Source organism: Molothrus aeneus, chromosome 7, assembly GCF_037042795.1.
Source record: "Molothrus aeneus isolate 106 chromosome 7, BPBGC_Maene_1.0, whole genome shotgun sequence".
Taxonomy (NCBI): Eukaryota; Metazoa; Chordata; class Aves; order Passeriformes; family Icteridae; genus Molothrus; species Molothrus aeneus.
In genome coordinates, this window is record NC_089652.1 from 22,479,936 (window position 1) to 22,500,860 (window position 20,925).

Below are 20,925 nucleotides of genomic sequence, written 5' to 3' on the forward strand. Positions count from 1 at the left end.
GGAATAAAAGTACCATTAAATTACTGCAGTCTGAGTCATACTTGGTCTGTGAGTTTATTTCCCTGGCCTTCCCACACAGCGTTTCCGATATGCAGTGAGCTGAGGGTGTGCAGGAAAGACTTTAGAGTGACCTAGATACTATTTAACTCTTTACTAGGGGGTGGCTCTCTGACACTGGATATAGCCTTTGCCTCTTTCCAGTCTCAGTCTTTTCCTATGTGATAATTGTATCCATTCTATTTCTCTGCCTCTTAGTGGGTTTTATATAAAGTATTTTAAAGTTTCTACTTGAATTGCTTTAAGCATCTTGTTTAATTAAATTGATTGGAAAAATTAGAAAACTAACTATTTTAAAACCTGAAGTGCAGGCATGGAGATTCATCCTCAGGAGTTACAGCTTCTTTCCTGTAGTACTTTATCACTTCTAAGAGAAAAGCTTGTTCTGCTGCCCTCTTGCAGGCAAAGAAATAGTCATCTCAGGCTCTCTGAAACAAAAAGGTCTGTAAAGCCCAGAAACACTGTGATCATGTCATACAAGCTTCCTTGCTGGCATGTAATGCTGAGTATGTTCAAGAAAGGTGGTGATAATGGATTGACTTTACTGACTTTGGGCTTACCTGTCAACTTTGCAGTCATGCAGTGTTTGATTGATTTTTCTTGACTCTGTAAAAATGTGTTTTTTTGACTAATGCCTTCTGTGGCTGCTGATGTTCTGGGTTTGTGAAGCTCCCCCAGATGCTCCTTTTAAGAAACTTTTGACTGTATATCTTATTCTGCTTCATGTAGTTTCCATCCAGGTTTGCAGTTGACACAGCAAACTGGAAGATCTTAATTTTCTCTGAGCCCAGCTGACTCCTCCCTTTGCACAAATACTTTTGGGTTGGGTTTTCCCTGCTAGGCCAGGATTAACCTCTATCATCTGTGTTCTTCACTGTGAAGCCCAGTGATCCGACTGCTTCCTTGGGCACACTGCCAAAAGTGCAGTCTGGGACACTGGGCTTACCCTTCCATGATGGTATTTACATGGTCATTTTGCAAAAGTCACTGGAGATGAGGGGCTGGGGATCACATGTGGTTCAGGGCTCTGTGTGTCCTGCAGGGCAGTCTGGGGGTGCCCAGGTCATGGGCCTGCAGCCCTGGCTGCTGCTCAGGGCCCAGTGGGCTGATGGTGCAGTGCTTCCAGAGAGCTTCCATTGTCCTGGGCTGCTGCAGTGATGGGATCTGAACAGATTAATGATGTTTTAAAGAAAAGGGTACATTTAAGCTACCAAAAGCAGATTTCTGTGTAAGTATCTATTACATACTCTTTGCAGAAATCAAACTCTGCCTCCTGCTTTCCTCAGTCAATATTCAAAAGATCATCTAAGCAGTGTGAAACTGAGGAAGTGTCACTGAATATGACCCTGACGCATCAGCTACAGAGGTTGCACTTTAGATTTTGTGTTACAGCTTGTGATTGCTCATCTATCTAAAATTTGGCAACAGATGGATAGTATTTTTTTAATGCATAACACTCCTCTATCCCTGTCTCAGCACTTAATACTACTGCAGGCATCTTTTCAACAGAGCCGTGCAGTTACAATCAATAATATGTGAGCTGATGTTTCTGCTCAATAACATACAGCCACTTAAATGCCCTTCTGAAGTATATTGACCCCTGGAGAGAACTACTTTAGTACAACCATCTTCCCTATTGAAATGGAGTTATTTGCTATTCAGCACAGCTGGGACTTGAGACTGCAGAAGCAGATTCAAATAGAGATAAAGTCTACGTGCCATGCTATTAAGGGGACAAGGCATCTGGAAGGCTTAGCAGTGATTTTGAGTAATTTGTCCGTTTAGCTCTGTTCTAATAAGATTGACATTAAGTTACCAGAAATTAAAGGAGTTTGTACTTTATTTATTGTAGTGTCTTCATTACAAGGTGCTAATCCCAGTATAGAATAGCTATTGAAGGCAGGATGTAACTATGAGTATTTCATAGAAGAACCACTTTAAAATGCAGTTCAGAGAAACTGGAAGTTATCTGAACATATAGAGACTTTCCCTCTCCAGCCTTCCAGACAGAAGAGGGGCAGCCAACACTTTCTGAGATGGGGTGTTAAATTAGTGCAAGCTAGAGGTAAGGACAAACAGTTATCTTTATGTGTAGTGTACTTTAACCCGGCAGACCAAGTGTTGGAAATCCTCTTGTCTTTTCAGTTGTCTTAATGTTACAAAGCCAGAGGGCAAAACATACAAAATACATTGATGTAGTTAAAAAAAGTTATCAATGCTAGGCATTATACTAGCAACAAAACATCTTCAGTGCAAGAAAAAACATTATGTATGCATGTACATATAGACGTATGTACTTTTTATATATGTAATTTTCACAAAATGTGAAACAGTTTTTTGTAGTTCGGAGTTGGCAGATGGATGAGGGCTTGGGAAATGGGGTGTGGTTGAAAGTGCCCTTTTATGGCAGTCCTCAATCTCATGGTTTTCTAGACTGATGACTTCCTTGAGGCACCGTCTGTTTAAACTGAATGTATAAGACTTGGTTAGCAACCTTCACCAGAAATGAAATTCATTTGCAAGAATAAATTAAAGAGTAATCTTCTGCAAGTATGTAGGCTTGTGGTATTAATAGGTGTCTGCCTATCTATCCAGAGAGGAGGTAATCTCACACTAGCTAAGCCTGTAGCCAAATGATAAAATCATTTTGATTTACACTGTTCTGACTAAGCAAGAGAAAAAAGTATTGGGAAGTGTAGATAAATGATTTTATTTTCCCTTCGCCTGTTTCCTTAATTCCCTCCCACAAGAAAAAGAAATATGCTTAGGAATAGCCAAAATAATGGACAATGCATCATGTGCTGACAATGACTGAATTTGGCTTCCTTGGATGGAGGAGGAGGAATTCAAAAATAAAATGTCTTCAGGTAGAGAGGCTCATTTATGCTCCCAAGCTGATCTCTACTCTTTAACAGAGGGAAGAGGAAAGAGTTATGAATAACAAGAACTGCTCTCTTATGTCTTCATGCTTTTATTCTTTCAAGCTGTTAGTGTAGGCTCTGCAAAATCAGTGAGGCTGAAATTTGCCAAGATTTATGGTTGAGCATGGAAGTAGTGCTGTACTTTCAGATTAAAACAGCAAGCAGTGGTAAATCAATACATGCACATCTGCAGACCTGCCATGAGCTTGGCTTATAACTACATATTAACATTCATCTGGGTTAATTTCTCGTCCTCCCAAATCATTGTCCTGAGTAGTGATCATTTCTCAGTATAAAGAAAAGGATGAAAAAAATCACTAGACTGTAGAAACAACATTTCAGCTTTGTAATTTGAACCTTTTTGTTACTTTCTTGCTATGCTTGCAAATGAATTATTATTAAAAAAAAAAAACCTGTATCTTTTGTGCCCATGTGAAACCCTATGCTTTCATGTCTTTTATATTCTTTCTGGGAGTCACAGAAACGATGATAATTTATTAGCAAATAATATTGTTTCAAGCTTTCAGTTGGGTGAAAAATGCAGATTTTTTTTCAGTACATAATTTGTGTCCATTCTGTAGCACTAGAGTAAGAAAACAACAGGGTTGAGACCATTTGCTCTCTTAAAAGAACATGGTTTTGTTCTTCCATCTTGTAACAGTAGGAAATTGTAATCTCTTCCCATATACTGGAATAGCCTTGTCAGTAGTTGCACATCAAATTGCTGCAGAAAATGTAGATGATCCCGTGTTTTCTTAAGTAAGAGTGATGGTAGTACTAAAAAGTGAATTAGCCAAGAATTCCAAGTATCTTTTAATTGAATATTTTTTTTTTCTTTTTGTAAAGTCAGGGTTCTCCAGAACTGCTGAACTGGATGCTGGACAGTAGAGATTAGGAAGTGCAGCCTGCTTTGTGAGGCAGACACTGAGAAGCAGACTCCTTGATTTTTCTGATGTTGTAGCATTTACTGGCAACTTCTTGTTTGAATCATCTTAATGCATTTTAGTTGATTTATTATAATTTATGATAATTCTGAGATTTATTGTTTGACTATCTGAATAACTGCAAACTGTTTTCATGCAAAGGATCCTCAGTTCTGTCTTTTATGGTGAAACTTTCTGTAATGCTTTCAGTGGAAGAGCATTTCACATAAATTACAATATTCTGTATTAGAAGCAGAATAGTAGCAAATTAGTTTCTAAACCATTCTATCTGATTTGCACACATCTCTGCATATTTAAAAATTTTTCTGTAAGGAACAATACCACATAATTTATAAGGAAAACCAGAGTGGTCTTTCGCTCTCATTGGTTAACAAACTCAATAGATCTTTGGCAGGAAACAGCACTTTTAATGTCAACCAGCAATTGTGTCCCTGCAAACAGATGTTTGAAAACCATAACTCTGCACAGTTTACACATTTAAAAATACTTCATATGTGTGTTTTTAAACGGGTAAATTGAAAAATCTTCTATAAGTGTAGGCAAAAATTAGTTAGGAAAAATCACTTCAGTTTTGCTGTGCTATTGATTTCATAAACTGTGAAGATTATGATAAACAATTTCCTTTTCTGAAAGAATAGACATTTGTTTTAATGCATTACTTTGATTTTTACTTTCTTTTTCTTCCATTTACGAGTAAGCAAGCTATGATTACTTAGACAATACTTGCACTTCAAAGTGTGTCAAAGAGGCAAATCTGTTTGTGTTTCTGTTAAGTTATTTATCCTGCTTAACCTATAAACTGTAAAGTAACAAGGCTACTGAACTGACAGATAGCCTAGCAGATGGTTCAGAGATTATGCAAAATCACCTCAGCTTGTCAGAAGTCAGGTTGGGTTACTGCAGGGGCAGAGGCAGCAAGAAGGACAGAACAGGATCATTTTTCACAATTTGTTGCTTGAAATTCCATTTTTCTTCACAGCATGTGACATCCTGTGTCTACAGTTAAAATAGCTATGCAATCAACAAATTTAGGACCAGCATGTTTGTATTCTGGCTTTTATAAGAGTCATTAGGTTGATGAGAATCTTTAGGAGTCTGTGAAATATGAAAGCTGATCTCCAGTGCAGAGCAAGAGGTCAACTCTGCCACTTTAGCTGCTATTGCCCTCTCCTTTTTCAGTGTCTGGAGCTGTTGTCTCTCCCTACCATAACACTGAGCAGCATTCTCTTGTTAGCCTATGGAAGATTAAATGGAAATTAGGTGCCATATGTTTAGTAGTAAAAATCATGTTGCAGCTGAGCAAGGATAGGCCAAAACTGAGGGCTTTGACAAAAATCTCTCCCTGAAGAGAGGGTGATTATTAATCATAGCTCTGCCAAGTATCTGAATTCACATCCTCAGTGGAGCGGCTGGGGCTGCAGATACTGATAAACTTGTCAGAGCCTAGAACAGAAGTTGCAGGTTCATCCTTCAGAATTTGCCTTTTTCTTTCTTTTAAAGTTAAAAAGAAAAAAAGAGCCCCCAAAACCCTAATGTAAATTGATTGTGTTTTTTCTCAGAGTAGCAGCAGCAGAATTTTTCTTTATGCCTGACAGGGCATAATATGAGAGCCTTCCCCTCCAACTCCAAAAGCTTTTTGCTGGGAGTGGGTGTGCATATGTGTGTGTGCATACTTAACGGATTATTTTTAATTTTTTTCCCCCCCATGACTGTGTCATCATATTACTTAAGTATAACTTTTTTTAAGTACTGCTTTTTCACATATTGCAACATTCTTAACCTTATAAAGTAAAATTAAATAAACATGCCTTTACATATTTGTTGGTTTAAAATTGACAGAGTACACACCTCTGCAAGCAGCTGTTGAAAGTCTGTTCATTAAGAAACTAAAAAGCCACATTGGGAAAGCTGCTTTAGTGTCAGCTGTAATATTTCTGAAATGTTTAAAATGCCCAGAGATATTAAAATGCAAAGTCTTCCTCAGCTGTGCAGGATGATGTGCAGTCGGTCTTGCTTAAAGATGTTGTGCAGTGGTTCTTGCTTTTAAAATAATCAGTTTGTTGTGCAACAAGGATCATATTAATTGAAAAACCTACATCCTAAAAATAGCTGTAGGATGCTAATGGGACTCCTTCCTGTTGAATTTCAGTCAGCTTCTAAGGAATGGATAGAGGTTATTCACATCTCTACAAAGCAAGAGCAGAAGGAAGCAAACATTTCCTGATTCTAAAAACATATCTTCCCTATCCCCACAGCTTATCTTTTTCTGAACAAGGAAATAACTACTCTTGGGAAAAACAAATTGGGTAGCTGAAAAATAATAATTTCCAAAATCTATTTTTGTGTGTCACTGTCGATTAAGATTTTGAATTCCTGATTATTTTTAGTTCTAAGAAGCGTTTACATTTGTGTACAGCCTGTACACTACAAGCCAAATACCTATTCATAAAATACTGCTTTTTATCTGGTGAAATTAACATTGTCCAAGAAACTCACAAGGCATTTGTTCCCACTTTACTAATTTGTGTATGTCCATTGTGCAAAGCATCTGGTCCTGTGAGGACAGACAATGGTAAGAGATGAGAAAATATCTGGACTTGCATCTGGTTTTACTGCTTTTGATTACTTCTCAGGGAAATCTGGAATTGTGACCTAGTGAGACTGAAGAACAGATTATTTGTACCAAAATAAAAGTGGTTTGCACTGTGGAGGTGTTGGTAGTTACATTGGTAATGATGATGACATACACTGATTCTTATTAAAAACAGGAATTAAATTAAAAAGAAGAGTTAAACACAGACATCTTGTGAAGAAAGCTTTGCTGATCTTAAGGAAGAGTTTACAGCAGTATATAAGAATATTGATTTGTCAGTAAAGGCAAAGTTCCTAGGAGCCTAGGATGTTTTGGCTTTTTTAGTTGGGGGATCTTTTTTCTGGTGGTTTTTTTTTTTAGTACCCAGATCTCAAAAGTAGTCTTTATATTAATAGACTAAATGTAATTTTTGTAATTTTGTAAAGACAAAACTGTAGTTGGCTTTTATAATAATAAATTCTCATTTATTTGGAGGTATTATTTATCTCCCAAATAAAATAATAACAAATGGGAATGAGAACTATTTGGATATTTGGGTATTTTGAAAATACCATCTTTCTTCTGAAGTACAGAGGGTCAAAGGGACAATTATTAAGAAAGGAAGGAACTAGCTTCATATCAAAACCACATGATCATTTAACACCATGTCATCAAAAGAACACTTTAATTTAGGCACTCAAGTAAGTTCTGTTTTGCATACCAGAAAAATATGGTCTAATGTGGGAAACAAGGCACATCTGGTGGCATTGGTTAACCCAGTGGTTGAATATCTGAAACTAGGAAAGAAGACTACTAAATCGAATAAATTAGCCAAATCTAACAATTTTGAGACAGAACTCATACTAGGATAAAGCTAGAATATCCATACGCATTAACTTGGAAAGTAAAAATATGAAACTATAACTGCAACTTTTCATGTAATGTTTTATTATGCATTTAAAATGATTGGTCCAGCTTTTGGTGGTAGATGCTTTATTATGTTCTGGTAGAAAACCTTTAGGCGCATGATGGCCTTGAAGGCACTGAGTATTCCAAAGAGTTTCTCAAAGAACAGCGTGTCTTCCAACAACAGAAAACAAAATACGGACAAAATGTTCTCAGCAATGTTTCCTTCTGAGCGACAGCATAGATGTGGTGAAGAAGAATTTTAAAATGGAAACCATATGGTTTGATTCTGTTCTTAAAACTCAGTCTTCTGCTGGATTGAATAAATTTCTTTATCAAGTTTTTGTAAGAAACATTTACCCACAACTAAAGAGTGGGATCAGAGTTGTCTGTCACAAAGACTAGCAGTGTTGTGTTGACAACTATTTTCCAAAATTCCCCATACTGAAAAATTGAAAATTTGATACATAGAGAAACAAAAACTCCCTTTGTTTGTCTAAGCTTAAAAGGGACCAAGAGCTTAAGATTCAGTACACCACTTTCCCAAAAGGCAGCAGAGAGGCAGAGGTATGGGAGCCAGATAAAACTTTTTATGCTTGGGTTTTGGATCCAGAAGAAAAGATTGATGGTGCTGATCATGTTCCTTTGGCTGTGCTGTTGGCTTAGAAATGCCCTGAGCATGGCAAGACCAGTGAGGAACAGGAGCGAACTGTACCAAGTCAGCTCTTGCTGACAACTCCCTTGGCTCTTTTTCTCAGACCCAGGGAATTTTTTTTGCTCCTCCTGCACCAGGTGTTACAGAGGAACTGGGAACTCCAGCAGAGATTAGGCTTTCCCATGGGCTGTTAGGGTTTTTCCTTGTCATGTCTCAACTGAGATGAATGTAATGGCTTCCACACACTCTACAAGCAGGATAGATGGTGGTATGGGTCTGGCTAGTAAGACCATCAGTTGCATATAAATCTTTTGAGTCACAGTGTTCAAAACAGAATACTCTGTGTTTGGGGAGGTGAGGATCTTAAAATTTGCACATCACTGATTTGCCGAAGTCCATGTTTGTTGTGTGCATTGATTTGAGGTCGTACTGAAAGACAACATGATTTCATTTCAAACAAGAATTTGCTGCATTTAGAGTACATGCAAGGTACCCACTGGCCATGCTGTGTGGTGAATAAGGCCATCTTGAATAAGAAATATTTTTTTGGTTTTTGCTGTTGTCTCTTATATTTTTAAAGCTGATTTACAGACTAAGCAGGCCCACCTGCTTTTTCTTTTTAGCATTACACTTAATGTATAGAAATTGCTTATGAAGTATTTGCTTTATGCATTTTCATCTAGTTACTTGCCCTAGTCAAAATTACAATTTATTTTTATGTGGCTGCATTTTATTTTAGGATTAATTGATCTGCTCTCCTATATGACACTCCTTGTCAGATCTGCCTTTTTGTTGTGCTCTCTCCAGTCTATGAGTCACCTGGTGAGAATATTGGCCCCCTGTCAGAATATTTTATCTTCAGCCAGGTTCTCTTTCCTTTCACAATTCTACCTTAAAGTTAATTCATGTACTTGGAGCCACTTACAAGTTATGAAATCCGTGTCTGGCTTTACCACACAATTCTGGATCTTAAAACTAAGAGCATTCCATGAAGGGCAGTGATAAGATTCTAAGATGTAAAAATTAATCTATAACAAACACAGAAAATATGCAGCATTTCTGTATATTAGAGGAGTTTTGACAGCACTACAGTAATGCAAACTGTAACAGCAGGATCTCTAGGAATGTTCTTTTAAAGGTGGACTGGACTTAGACAAAAGGAGATCACTGTTCATCTTCAACACAAAGTTCTGGACAGTTCAGGATGGAGGACCTAAGCAGCATTTAAAGGCAAGGGCTTTCCATGGTAGCAGAGATCCTTCTGGCATATTTTTGTCCAAGTCAACATATTGTGGTAGAGAAATCCTTCACAGCAAAAGCTGGAAGACAGGTTGAGAGTACTGCAAAGGGAAGCACTGTAAGCATGGTGGTATGAGGTATATTACATTATGTTGTGGATGCAGATTTGAACAATTCATTCCAGACAAATCTTATCAAGCCTCTCACTGCCTGTTCTTACTGTACCTCCCCTAATGCACACACAGATAAGTTCTTTCAACACTCAAAACAGCACTTGGGGCAGAGACTTCAAACTACTTCATTCCCCATTCTTTGTCATGCTCACGATGGTGTCTTTTCACGCTCACATTTCTACATCTGTTCATCATACTGCCAGATGTACAAAGGGAGAAAAATAAATAGTGGTTCAGGTTGATTCATGTACTTGGTTTTCTAAAGACCCTTTTCTTTCAGCATTGTGGAGGTTGCCAAAATTAGGCTTCAGAGATGTTTTAAATGTCAAATGTATCCCTAGCTATTTTCAGTGAATCTGTCAGGATGATTGTTTGCACTGTTTTTGACCATGTTGCTGAACAATATGATAAAAAAAATATGTGGTGGTGCTTCACTTCAAGTCTCCCAATTCTAAAGCATGTAAGACAAAGGTATAGCGCAGCGTTTGACATTCTTATCGCCTGGCAGTAGATTTTGGGGCAGCATGAGCCAGGTGAGGGCTATTTTTTCATTTCTGTGCTGTGAGGATGTAATAAGCAGTAGTAAACATTATCCTGGTGAGTTGCTGTACTGCATTTCTTCCTAGCTTGGCTTTGAACATGTTTCTTCTTTATCTTCTGTCCAGCCAGACATTTGTATTGATGTTCTGTACCTCTTGTACACTGGGTCACAGGCAGTTGCTGAGCACACCCCTGTTAATCCCATACCCAGTGCACCCTGGCAATTATTTACCTGCCTCTTACCCAAGCTCTCTCTTTCTCAATGTGTGAGTTGATATTGGTACAAGTGCTGTATAGAAAAGAGACACAAAGCTGAAAACATCTTTCCATCTCCAAACATAATTCAGACTGAAGAATGTGTTAAAAGCACTCAAAAGAAAAAAAAATACACCTGAGCTCTCTATTGCTGTTGAACATGAGTTTGATGTTATTTTGGGGAGAAAAATAACTCGCTTAATAAGAAATACCTAGTTGCTTGTCACCAGCCAGATTAGCAGTTATTTCTAAAGACTAGTACTTAATTTAAAGGAAAGCATGTTTTAAAAAACTGTTGTAGCTGAAAGGGAATGAGCAAACACCAACTGCTGTAGAAGTGATTCTGCCAGCCATGGAACAGTGCTTTGCTGTAGGTACAAAATCTCACCAAGCATGCGGTGGAGCAGGAGAGAACCCTCAGCAAATGCCTTAGACAGCTAGAGGTATATAGGCTTTGAGAGGAGTTAGGATCTTCAGCAAGATGTAACATCATAGATGTCTTTGGGATACAAATTCTCTCTTGCTTGCTATAATCCTTTCTGTAAGCAGGCAATACATAGCAGTTTGTGTCATGACTGGTGTGTTTTATAGCTCATTGATTTCTGCAGGGTCATGAGTGCAGTTGCACCCAATAAAGGACCAGTTGAAGACAGGAGCTCGTGTTCAAAGCAGAGTATAACGACTGTAGAATTCAAGGGGAGGAAAAGTTTTCACAATGGTCATAATTTGAAGGAAGCACTTGGGAGAAACTGCAAGGAGTAATTCAGATCATATCAGATCACATGCTGGGAACAAGGAGGGGGTGCATCCTGCTGGCCAGGCTCAGAGTGGGTAAACTGCTTTTCTGTGCCTCATGGCATGAGTGGAGAGCAACTCATACATGGGAGGGAAAATCATAGGAGAAATCCTGGCGATAGCTGCTATTGTTTTACAGGTTCCCAGTTTGTTCCTAGACTCACACTGCTGAAATTTCTTGGCAGCCTTCCATGGTGGCTGGTTCTTTGCAGGAGCCGTGCTATCTAGGACAGTGCAATAAATCACTAAGCCATCTTTGCACAGTGGAAGGTAGTCCACAAAGTTTCTGTAAAGAACAGCTGTGCAGAGACCTGTTCATGGGCTGCTGCGCATCAGCAGCGTGGGCTGGAGCAGTCCAAAGCAGCCCCCAGCCAGCTGGCCAGGTCATTGTGCTCACAGAAATACCCAGGGCTGGGGTTCTTCACCACCACCACTTTCTGCACTTCCAAGAACTGACACAGTGGCAGAGACAAGATCATCCTCCAGGGATTTTTTTCCCACAAAAGGCTATGTAGCTGTTCACTTTAAGAAGCTTTAGGGAGCCTGATAGGATATGGAGAATGCTGAATGTTGAATGTCATGCTGGTTACCAAGCACCCTGAGAAGTTTACCTCTCTCGTTTATAGCATGTGCTTTTACTCTGCACTCAGAAAAATTCTGAAGAAAATGAGAAGTTTTGATTTAGGGACTATAAAGCTTTCTGAATGGAATGACATATTTGGAAAATAAGTGGTACAAATAATGAAGTACCTGCTCCAACTATTATGCACAATTTCTATTGCTTTATTACAGCTTCTAAAATGGTAAATTCGGGTATGCACTGATTTTCATTGATATTTGTATGTTTTTAGGCTATAGAGGGATAGTTCTATTTTATATCAGTGTAGATGCTCACAATTTCAGATAAAAGTAGGAATCACCCACTTCATGGCTTGTGTCCCAGGTTTAGTCCCTTGCAATTATTTGAAGCCACCCAATAACTATTGCATAAACAGCAGGGTGTTGAAACTGGTCACAAAGAGTGCTAGCTATACTGAAAGGTGTATTTCAATGCTCTTTGTGGGGAAAGTACTTTATAAATAGGCTTTGCCTTTGAGTAACTGTGACTTTGCAAGTGAACAGTGAATTGAATACTCTTAACAAACAAAGCTCAATTTATTAGGCTTCTAGTATAATCTGAAGAATTTTTAAGACTAATACGGCTACTGCAGAAATGGAGTTAGTTGTCTTTTGACATAGTATGTTTTGAAATTATACTCACACTGTTGAAGTTCTGTTTAGCAGGTAAGATGACAAAAGTTCATTTGTCCCCAAATTCCCCTTTCGTATACCGATAACACGTCTCATAATTCTGGGTTCTTGTACAATGACAGAGAGCCTCTTAGCACACGGTGCATAGGTATACCTGTTAGTGTAATAAGTTACATTATATTCTCAAGTCAAAGCAAACTCCTTTTGCATCATTTTTCTCTTCCATGCTCAGGGCACCCTAACAAGTGTCACTGACAAGCAAACAGGAGGACGTGGGAAGGAGCTTGGGAAACCTGTGCCCTGTATGCAGGCCAAGAGAATTGCTGTTTTTAAATTGAATCTGGGATTTTTATTTGGAGGGAAATTGCAAACAGGAACAATTCTACTCTAGGAATGATCAAAATACCTAATTCTGATAAACCTGGCAGATAGACTTGCTTCCGAAACAGTCATTGTTCTTATAGCTGAGATTGCTGTCCACTTGTTTTCCAAGCTTAGTTTCTGAGATCTCTGTGTACTCACCTTTGGGCTGCATAGCAGACTGGGCTTACCACGTGCTGAGAAACTGGAAATGAGAAAAAGAAAATTGAAACTTTCCTGAGGGATGTTTTTATTTTAGTTGAAATTGCTTATATTTACAGAAATGTACAGATTTTTTCGCCAACTTTGCTGAACAGCTTTCTTTAGTCTTCTACTTGTCACATTCCAGAACAGAATAATATTAAATCGGGTGTAATATTTTTGTGTTTTTCAGTTGGGGTTTTGCTGGGTTTTTCTCTGTTTTTTTTTTCTTTTTCTATACTGTGCTAGCCAGCAAACCTGCCACTGACAAGGCAACTGGTCTATGTACTGAGAGTCCTAGCTTATATCTATAATATAATGTCTTATAAATACCAGGATTTTAAATGCCTGGAATTCTTTTCTATAAAGAACTTTTTTCTGGCTTATTCTGTGGTGCCACTGAGAATATAGAACGAGATCGTGCTTGAAATTGTTGATGTTTTTTGTCAGTTCCATCTATGTATGAGTTTGCATTCCATAATTATAGTCTATATAAATTGTTTCATTTTGCACAGAGTAAAGGGTACTAGGTGCTAAAATAAAGTGATTTGTGTGTTTGTTATAATAGGATGTTCTTTTCTCATTTTCCTTACACATGTATAATACTTTTTAGGTATGGGAAAATTGTATCCACGAAGGCTATTTTGGACAAGACTACAAACAAATGCAAAGGTATGTATATTTTCCTTTATACTGTGTTCCCCTGAAAGTCATAACTGATTCTATAAAGTGCATTAATGTTGTATTTTAAGTTCATTTTACCTTTGTTGGTTTGGTTTGGGGTTTTTTTCCCATTCTTGCTCCTAAATGAATTTCATTCTTGCTGGTGGTTGGTGTATACAATGCATTTGCCTCCAGTGGAGCTGGCAGACAGCCGGTGTTGGTGGCGCAGCCAAGGCAGAGTGAAGCTGACATGCACAGTGCTGGCTGGCAGCTCGCCTCTATTTTAAAAACAAAAATGGAGTTAAAAGCAGCTTTTCCCCTTTTGCCTGGAGAAACTAGGGAAGCTTGCAGATGACCATTCAACTATACTAAGCATCTTAAAAAATTATACATTGTGGAAATAAGCTCCATTGATTAGTGTAGCTTGAAGCAGCACTTAATTACATGTTCCAGTACTCTAATTGTGTTTTGTTATGTTCTATTGAATGTATTGGGAGCAAAGAGAGGGTTCATTTTCAATGAAGTAATTGCAGCTGGAAAAAAAAAATTAGAACTCCTCTAGATAAGCTGAATGTATCAGTTCATGGGTTTTCATCGCTCACTGCAATTGCAGTGATTCAGATCCCAGCATGTTTGTGGTGGGAGAAGGTGTGGTAGCAGACACTGAAATACCAGAATTCAGAGTTTAATTTTTTTACGATTAGGAGATAATTTCTGAGCAAAGTGAAATATTAAGTCAGCTGATTAAGCAGTGTTAATATGCATAATGCCCATAAATGAGCAGAAAGCTGATAGACAGAAGGAGGAGAGTCCATCAATAATTAAGACAAAGCTTTTGTGCAGAACTTGGAACCAGTGCAAGGACATAGCTTCTCAACTCCCCATCTTAAACAAATTGAAGAGGCACTGACAGTTCAGAAACTGAAATTTCTAGAAATTTTTTTCCTAGCTTGTATGCAGATGTCATTGTGACTAGGAAAGAGGAGGTGCCCTTTGCAATTATTTTAATTAGTTAATGCATATGATTGCAGTTAACAGATTTAGTCTGTCCATTTTGTCAGTTCCTGAAGTGTTCAGTAAGCCTTTCAGTGATACAGAAATTCACACATTAATTCTTTAAGAGATTTAAGATTATTTTTTTCAATAGAGAATTTAAATCTCACTGATGAGAAGTGGTAGCTAACAGCCTGTTGTGACAGTACACTGCAAGGTAAGGCTCCAGGGAGGCTCACTGTGTGTTGCTGAAATTGCAATGGGAACACAAGTAGGCAGAATGTAAATATCTAACTGGAATTTAACCAAAAGATTGACAGTATCTCTGGCTTTTGCCAAAAAATACACTATGGGGTTTAAACTAACTGGAACAGCGAGTAATTGAGTTTCTCTATCATCCGGAAGGTGGCAGAGGCAGCTTTGGTGGCATGCTTGGTGTCAGTATGTAACTTTATCTGTATTACACCCAGCAGTGTGTTGGTGATAACCCAGGCTGCCATGGGTGTGGAGAGCCAGTTTGGGGTATGGGAAGTTAGTCTTGCCTTGGCAGCACAAAACTTGATATGAACTAATTCACTTTGTTTCATGTCAGGATTTAACAATCCACACCACCATGTGTTACACAAAACAATATGCTGCTTTCTTCAGCTTCTTGGCAGCATAAATAAGCTTGCAGTGATGTACAAGGACGCTTGAGTTGTTTTTCCCAAGTTAAGAGCTTTAAAGCTTGTCCTGTTCTAACATTAGACAACCTTTACTCAGTATAGATATATTGTAAGAGGATTGTAATATATTTTGAAGAAATGTTTCCATTTTCTACTCCTCCAGAGGTTATCTCATTGTTGGTTTTTTTGTTTGCTTTCTTTTACCCCAACTTTAACTCTGGAAAGGGGTTTTATTAATACTTGGGCAGCTCACTGGTGGAAAAGAGGGGGATTGGAAAATGCATAATGAGGTTTGCAATAACATCTAGTGGAAGTAGCTTCCAAACTGACTGCCTCGTGGTGAGCCTTGAGCCTCCAATTCCCAGGCTGGATTAAAAATCCCAGCCTGTAAGGCCAGTGTCTGTTAAGGCCAAGTTGTATTGCAATTTGGGCATCCTGGAATTCCTTAGTTACATGTTCTTGTTCAGAATAAGAAAAGAGCTTATTGCAAATATAATTTGTTTCAATTGATGTTGAGCTTATTTTAATATTTAAAGATTCCATTGTATGGCATAGAAAATGCTTTCTGGCCAGTTTTTCACATTCTTTCAATAATAGGAAAAACCATTTGGTTTCACAGAAGATGGGTTTTCACCCACTTTTAAATTTAACTGTCTTTTATGTATACACTATGAGATAAGTATAATTTACCAAAAATTGGGTACATGGGTGTCTTTTAAACTAAATTCCTCTCCTAAAAAATTTGAATAAATAAAAAGTAACTTACAGAGTTACTTGTCATTTATTCAAACTGCAATAAGAATTTACTTCAGAAAAATTAATAGATGATGCTTTATTTGGTGATCTCTGAAATAATCTGGTGTTAGAAGTTACGTACCAGATAACAGAAAGCAAAGCACTGCACTGCTTGTTAGCAATTTGGCCAAAATTCTCATAATGAGTGGACATGGAAATGGATTTGTTCCACTAGTTCAAGATTCAAGAACTTTTCTAGGTTTTTCCCTTTTTTTTTTTTTTGGGGGGGGGGGGGGGTGGGGTCGATGACACTGCATGAGGACCTGGAGTTCAAATTGTCCCTGTTGAACAACAAGAAAATTGTATTAAAAACCGTGCCAGTAGCACGACTGTTGGCTGCGAAGTGTTTGTTTGTAAGCTGGTTGCTGTCTTGCTAACAAAATGACGTTTTCTCTTTCAGGTTATGGTTTTGTTGACTTTGACAGCCCAGCAGCTGCTCAGAAGGCGGTTTCTGCTTTAAAGGCCAGTGGAGTCCAAGCACAGATGGCAAAGGTGAGTTAGAATAACCAGCTAATTCTTGCAATGGGTTGTGAAGATGAACAAGCTTGTACAGTGGCACAACAAGGGCAGTGTGGAGTTTCCAGCTGCAGGGCCCTTTACAGAGAGCACAATCCTCAAGCCATGTAATCATTAAGGTAACAAAATGGAGATTTTTGTCTGCCACATCCCAAATAATCTCAACTAAATAAATAAAGAAGCATGAAATTGTAAAGTCTTCAAACTGATCTCATTGCATTTATCAATTTATTCATAATAGTCTTTTCCATTGGCTTCATCAAACAAAAATTTAGCAATGGTTTGTAAAAACTACAGCAGGCTTAATGAATTGGTTTACTCACAAAGGTATGAAAGGTTTAATAGATTGTCTGTTACTGAGGTTAGAAGTCTTAAGATTTAGGAATTAATTTTTAAGTATATCATGGCAAAATTTAACCTTTCAACTTTTTTTTCAGCCCTTCTGGTATATTATCTGCTAATATAAATAAAATTTGAATCTGAGCATTCATGATAGATACTTTGAAATTCTTAGCCAGCTCTTGGCTGACCTACTTTTGCATCAAGGCAAACCCAGGAATTATTAAAAAAATGCAGAATGAAAACTATCTTATTTTTCTCTAATTTTTAACGAACCTTGCTTCTGAACCAGCTTATTAGCCAGATGTGATCTTCAGAGTATCTTCAGTGCTCTTTTATGAAGTTAGGGAGATGATACTTTAGTAATGATACTGTCATTCGTTCTTGTTGGGTCAGATGGCCTGGTTCCAAAAGAGAGCCATAAACACCTCCACAAATTTGTTAACTAAAAAAAATATTACCAGTATAATCTGTTGATAGAATTCTGGTACCTCTTAAAGCAAATTTGTTTTCAGTTAGAAAATTATATACTAATTTAAAAAACTTAAAATCTAGTAATCTCAGAGGCTTTTTTATTAAAATAGTCTGCTAAAAATCTAGCAAATCTTTTATAGTTATCCACTAGGTACAGATTTTTTTCAGATGAGATATTTTCCACAGCTTCTCAGCTAAAGAGAACAGTTAAGCTAACAACATAAATGTCTTTGGATGGATTCCAGGGCAACAAAATGGAAACCATATGTTTCATACTTAATGCGTGTTTCATTACAGCCATGACACAAACATACATGCTTACTGGAAAACACTTGGGTTTTTTCCTTTTACAAGGTTTTATGTATGCTTAATAAAGGCCATTTATTAAATCTTTAGGTTTTAGGTGATCACTTTAAAATATACCCCAGATCTTTCAGAGTTCTGTCTGCCATCCTATGAATATGATATCTAGGTAGGAGGGCCAAAGAGAGATTTTGAAGTAATGTAAATTCATTTTCTTAATTAACTTTGATGTCTGATTTAATTGTTTTCTTGAGTAGATGGAGAAGCTCTAATAATTAACTAGTAACCCAATGAATAGTTTCTTAATCTCTTTTACAGCATATATTTCTGACTTGTTTCCTCTGACAGTTGCAAGATCAGTAATATTTCTTTTTGTTAGCATTAATGAAATAATGTGCATCAAAATATCCCAAAGGTTTGGGTATTTTTCTGACCCTGTGTCAAGCTTGATGACCTGTGGGAAACCTGCAACTATGAGGTTTGCATTCCAGTGAAACTTCTTCTGCTTCTTAATACAGAGAGAATGTTTGAATTAAAAAGACCACCCCCAAAACCAGTCCAGTGAACAGTACCACAACAAACAGCCTCTAGTGACTATGAGTTTGAGTTCTTTGATTTTTGTCCGTTTTGAGCCATTCAATTTTTTTTTTTCCCCTGGGCAATGCTGCTCTCCTTTTGTCTGAAAAATCCTATCTCCACTTAGATGCTCCAGTCTGGGAATGGCCAGTCACAGTTGCTTTGGCAAGATTAGCAAATCACACCCTTCACATGCATGATGCTCTGAAAGTTTGTGTTTGTGTGTTTAGTATTTTATCCTTTTGCACGTGACCCACCTGTGCCATGGGTGGTGGTCCCGCAGTGACACTGCTTCAGGCTTAAGCCTGAGTGTCACAGAGAATTATTTGAGGCGTTTCCTGCCTGTCTGGGCAATCGATTTCCTTACTGACCACCGCAGCTGCTGCAGTTTCAAAGAGGAAATCCATGCCTGTTGGGGTGATTTATTCATGGGAAGGTGTTGTAATTACTTGGTGCCCAGGGTGTGAGGAGCAGCACAGCTCCTCAGTGCTCTCACCCTCCCCCCAGACGTGGTTCCTGACCCACAGCAGCTGAACAGGGAGGAAAATGTTCTTGCTGGAGCTATGTTCTGACTCTGGCTGCCATAAAGTCCTTTTTGCAGTGTCCTGCTGTAGCTCTAGGTCAGTGAGATAAATACTACACACGTCAGCAAGTTCATCTGCACATACTGCTTTAGTGGAAGTGGTTCTGATTTTTACATATTAAAATTTTTGCTGTTTTGTAGAGGCAACTTCAAATTTAAGTTATATTATTTTAAAAATATTAAATTATTATCATTATCATTATTATCCTATCCATGGGGTAAAATCATGCTGTATTTGGCAGTCTGCTTCCCAGTTGATCTGAGTTGAAAAAAATCCCACTTGCTATATTTTGCTACTGCTGAGCAGAGTGGGAAGGACCAAGGCTGGAGATACAGCTTCAGGCCAAATCCTGCCCAATCTGTTCTGGGGGTCACTGTTGGTGGAGAAGTGGCCATCACTCAGGAGATGCCACAATAATGGAACCCTGTGTCATTTCATTGCTCATGAAATACTATGTCTTCAGCTGTTCTGCTTTTTCTGAGATCTAAATTGGGAATCCTTGGCTAAGACAAAGCAGCCTGGGAAGAGTTTTCCTTTCTGCTGGTTACCAGTGTCTTCTGCTGAAACAAATGCTTCCCATATTTCCTTTTGGCCAGAAAATGTGGCTAAGACCTCGCATAAGATGATAATTGCCTAGCCAGGGGATGGGAGTAGTTTTTGGATGGAAATTGAAAATGGATTTAACAAGCTCTTGCCCCTCTCCTCTCTTCCACTTGAGTATTGCTAGTGGTAAGTCCATCTTTTTCAGGATATGTAAGTGGCTGTGGAAGGGGATCAGATGATGTGAGCTCTACTGTAGCCAGCTTGTTTCGGGATCCACTAGTACAAACCAGCAGATTAGCTCTTATTCAACAGATCAAATACATGTCTTGCAAGACTAGTGTTATTTCTAAACTAGTTAGTAACTGTCCAATTTTTATTCTAATTCCTTTTAATTGATCAAAATTTCTTTTCTTAGCTTCTATGTTCTTGCTCCCAGAGGAGTGATTATAAACCAAGAATTTTAAGTTCAAAAGCTGTGACTTTGTAGAGCCAAGCAGTCTTAGGTAAGATTAGTAGTAGTATTGAAAGCTCTGACAATTTTGTTTGTTAGAAAAGTTGTGGTTGCTGTCAGAGTGGTTCTTCTGAGAGCCCTCTTCTCTTCCCTGCACCCACAAGTAAAAGTGAGATAGCTCTAGGTTTCTAATTATTTAGAGTGGGCAGAAAGGGACTTTGTTTATAGAAAAATAGATGCACACAGAAAATCAACTATATATTGGCATTTTGAATGGAGATTTACCATATTGAGACTGTTTAAGGATGTTTTAGAAATGGTGAGGTATAAATGCTATGGAGATATCAGACACCTAAATTCTCATAGGCTTTTAACTTTGAGGTTAACATAAAGCATCCAAGTCACTGCTCAGACCAAGTTCTGTCTCATCAAATGGTGTTAACTGAATTCAACTGTAGCTACTAAAGCAACTGTTTCAAATGGAAAGTTGATTAATTCTTACTTTCTGGATGTAAACTAATGTATAAACAAAAAAGGTAAAAAAGAGCTACTAAGAACGGTTAATAAAACCCACAGTTCTTCTCATCTTTCTGTCTAGCAAACTTAAGACAGGAAGAGAGTCATTGAGTTTGCAGCCCAGATAAAGTCAGCAAGAGAATATCTAAATTATACTGACAGCAATGTAGAGCTGCACAAGCCAGCTAGAACAGCAGTGTGGCTCTGGCAGCTCAGACTTCACTGAGTGTTAACTCCTTCCTGGCCTGGCAGAGGCATTTGTACAACCAGATTGTCCATCTCCTGGTAGGTTGACAGATTTCTGAGATAATAGTGAAAGGCTTATGTCTACATAAGGAATGACCACTTTTTGCAAAGAGCTTGCAATGTACTTTAGGCATCACAAGAAGTATTAATGGACATTCTCACAGTAGAACTTCAACCATGTGTTTAAAATCAGTGTAGTCTTTAAAATTGTTTAGGCCATCCAAGTCCAACACAGTTGTGATGGACTCAATGACCCTGATTCCCTACATTTTGTTTTTGAAGACCTTGTCTTCTCCTGTCTCTTCAATTCTCTCTCTCCTCGTGAGATTTGTAGTTCTATATGTACACCTTCACTATAAGATAGTCAAGATAATTTATGACTTAAACGGTTG

At 38.1% G+C, this 20,925-nt stretch overlaps 1 protein-coding gene across 3 annotated transcripts in view; it reads left to right on the top strand.

Moving 5' to 3' along the window:
- The window catches only part of RBMS1 (RNA binding motif single stranded interacting protein 1), a 140,936-nt gene that overhangs the window by 89,058 nt on the left and 30,953 nt on the right, over positions 1–20,925 (top strand). For all 3 annotated transcript variants that reach the window (XM_066553672.1, XM_066553674.1, XM_066553675.1), the window contains exons 3-4: positions 13,483–13,541; positions 16,386–16,477. In XM_066553672.1, the coding sequence (XP_066409769.1) occupies positions 13,483–13,541; positions 16,386–16,477 (151 nt within the window). The remainder of the gene's footprint in view (positions 1–13,482; positions 13,542–16,385; positions 16,478–20,925) is intronic.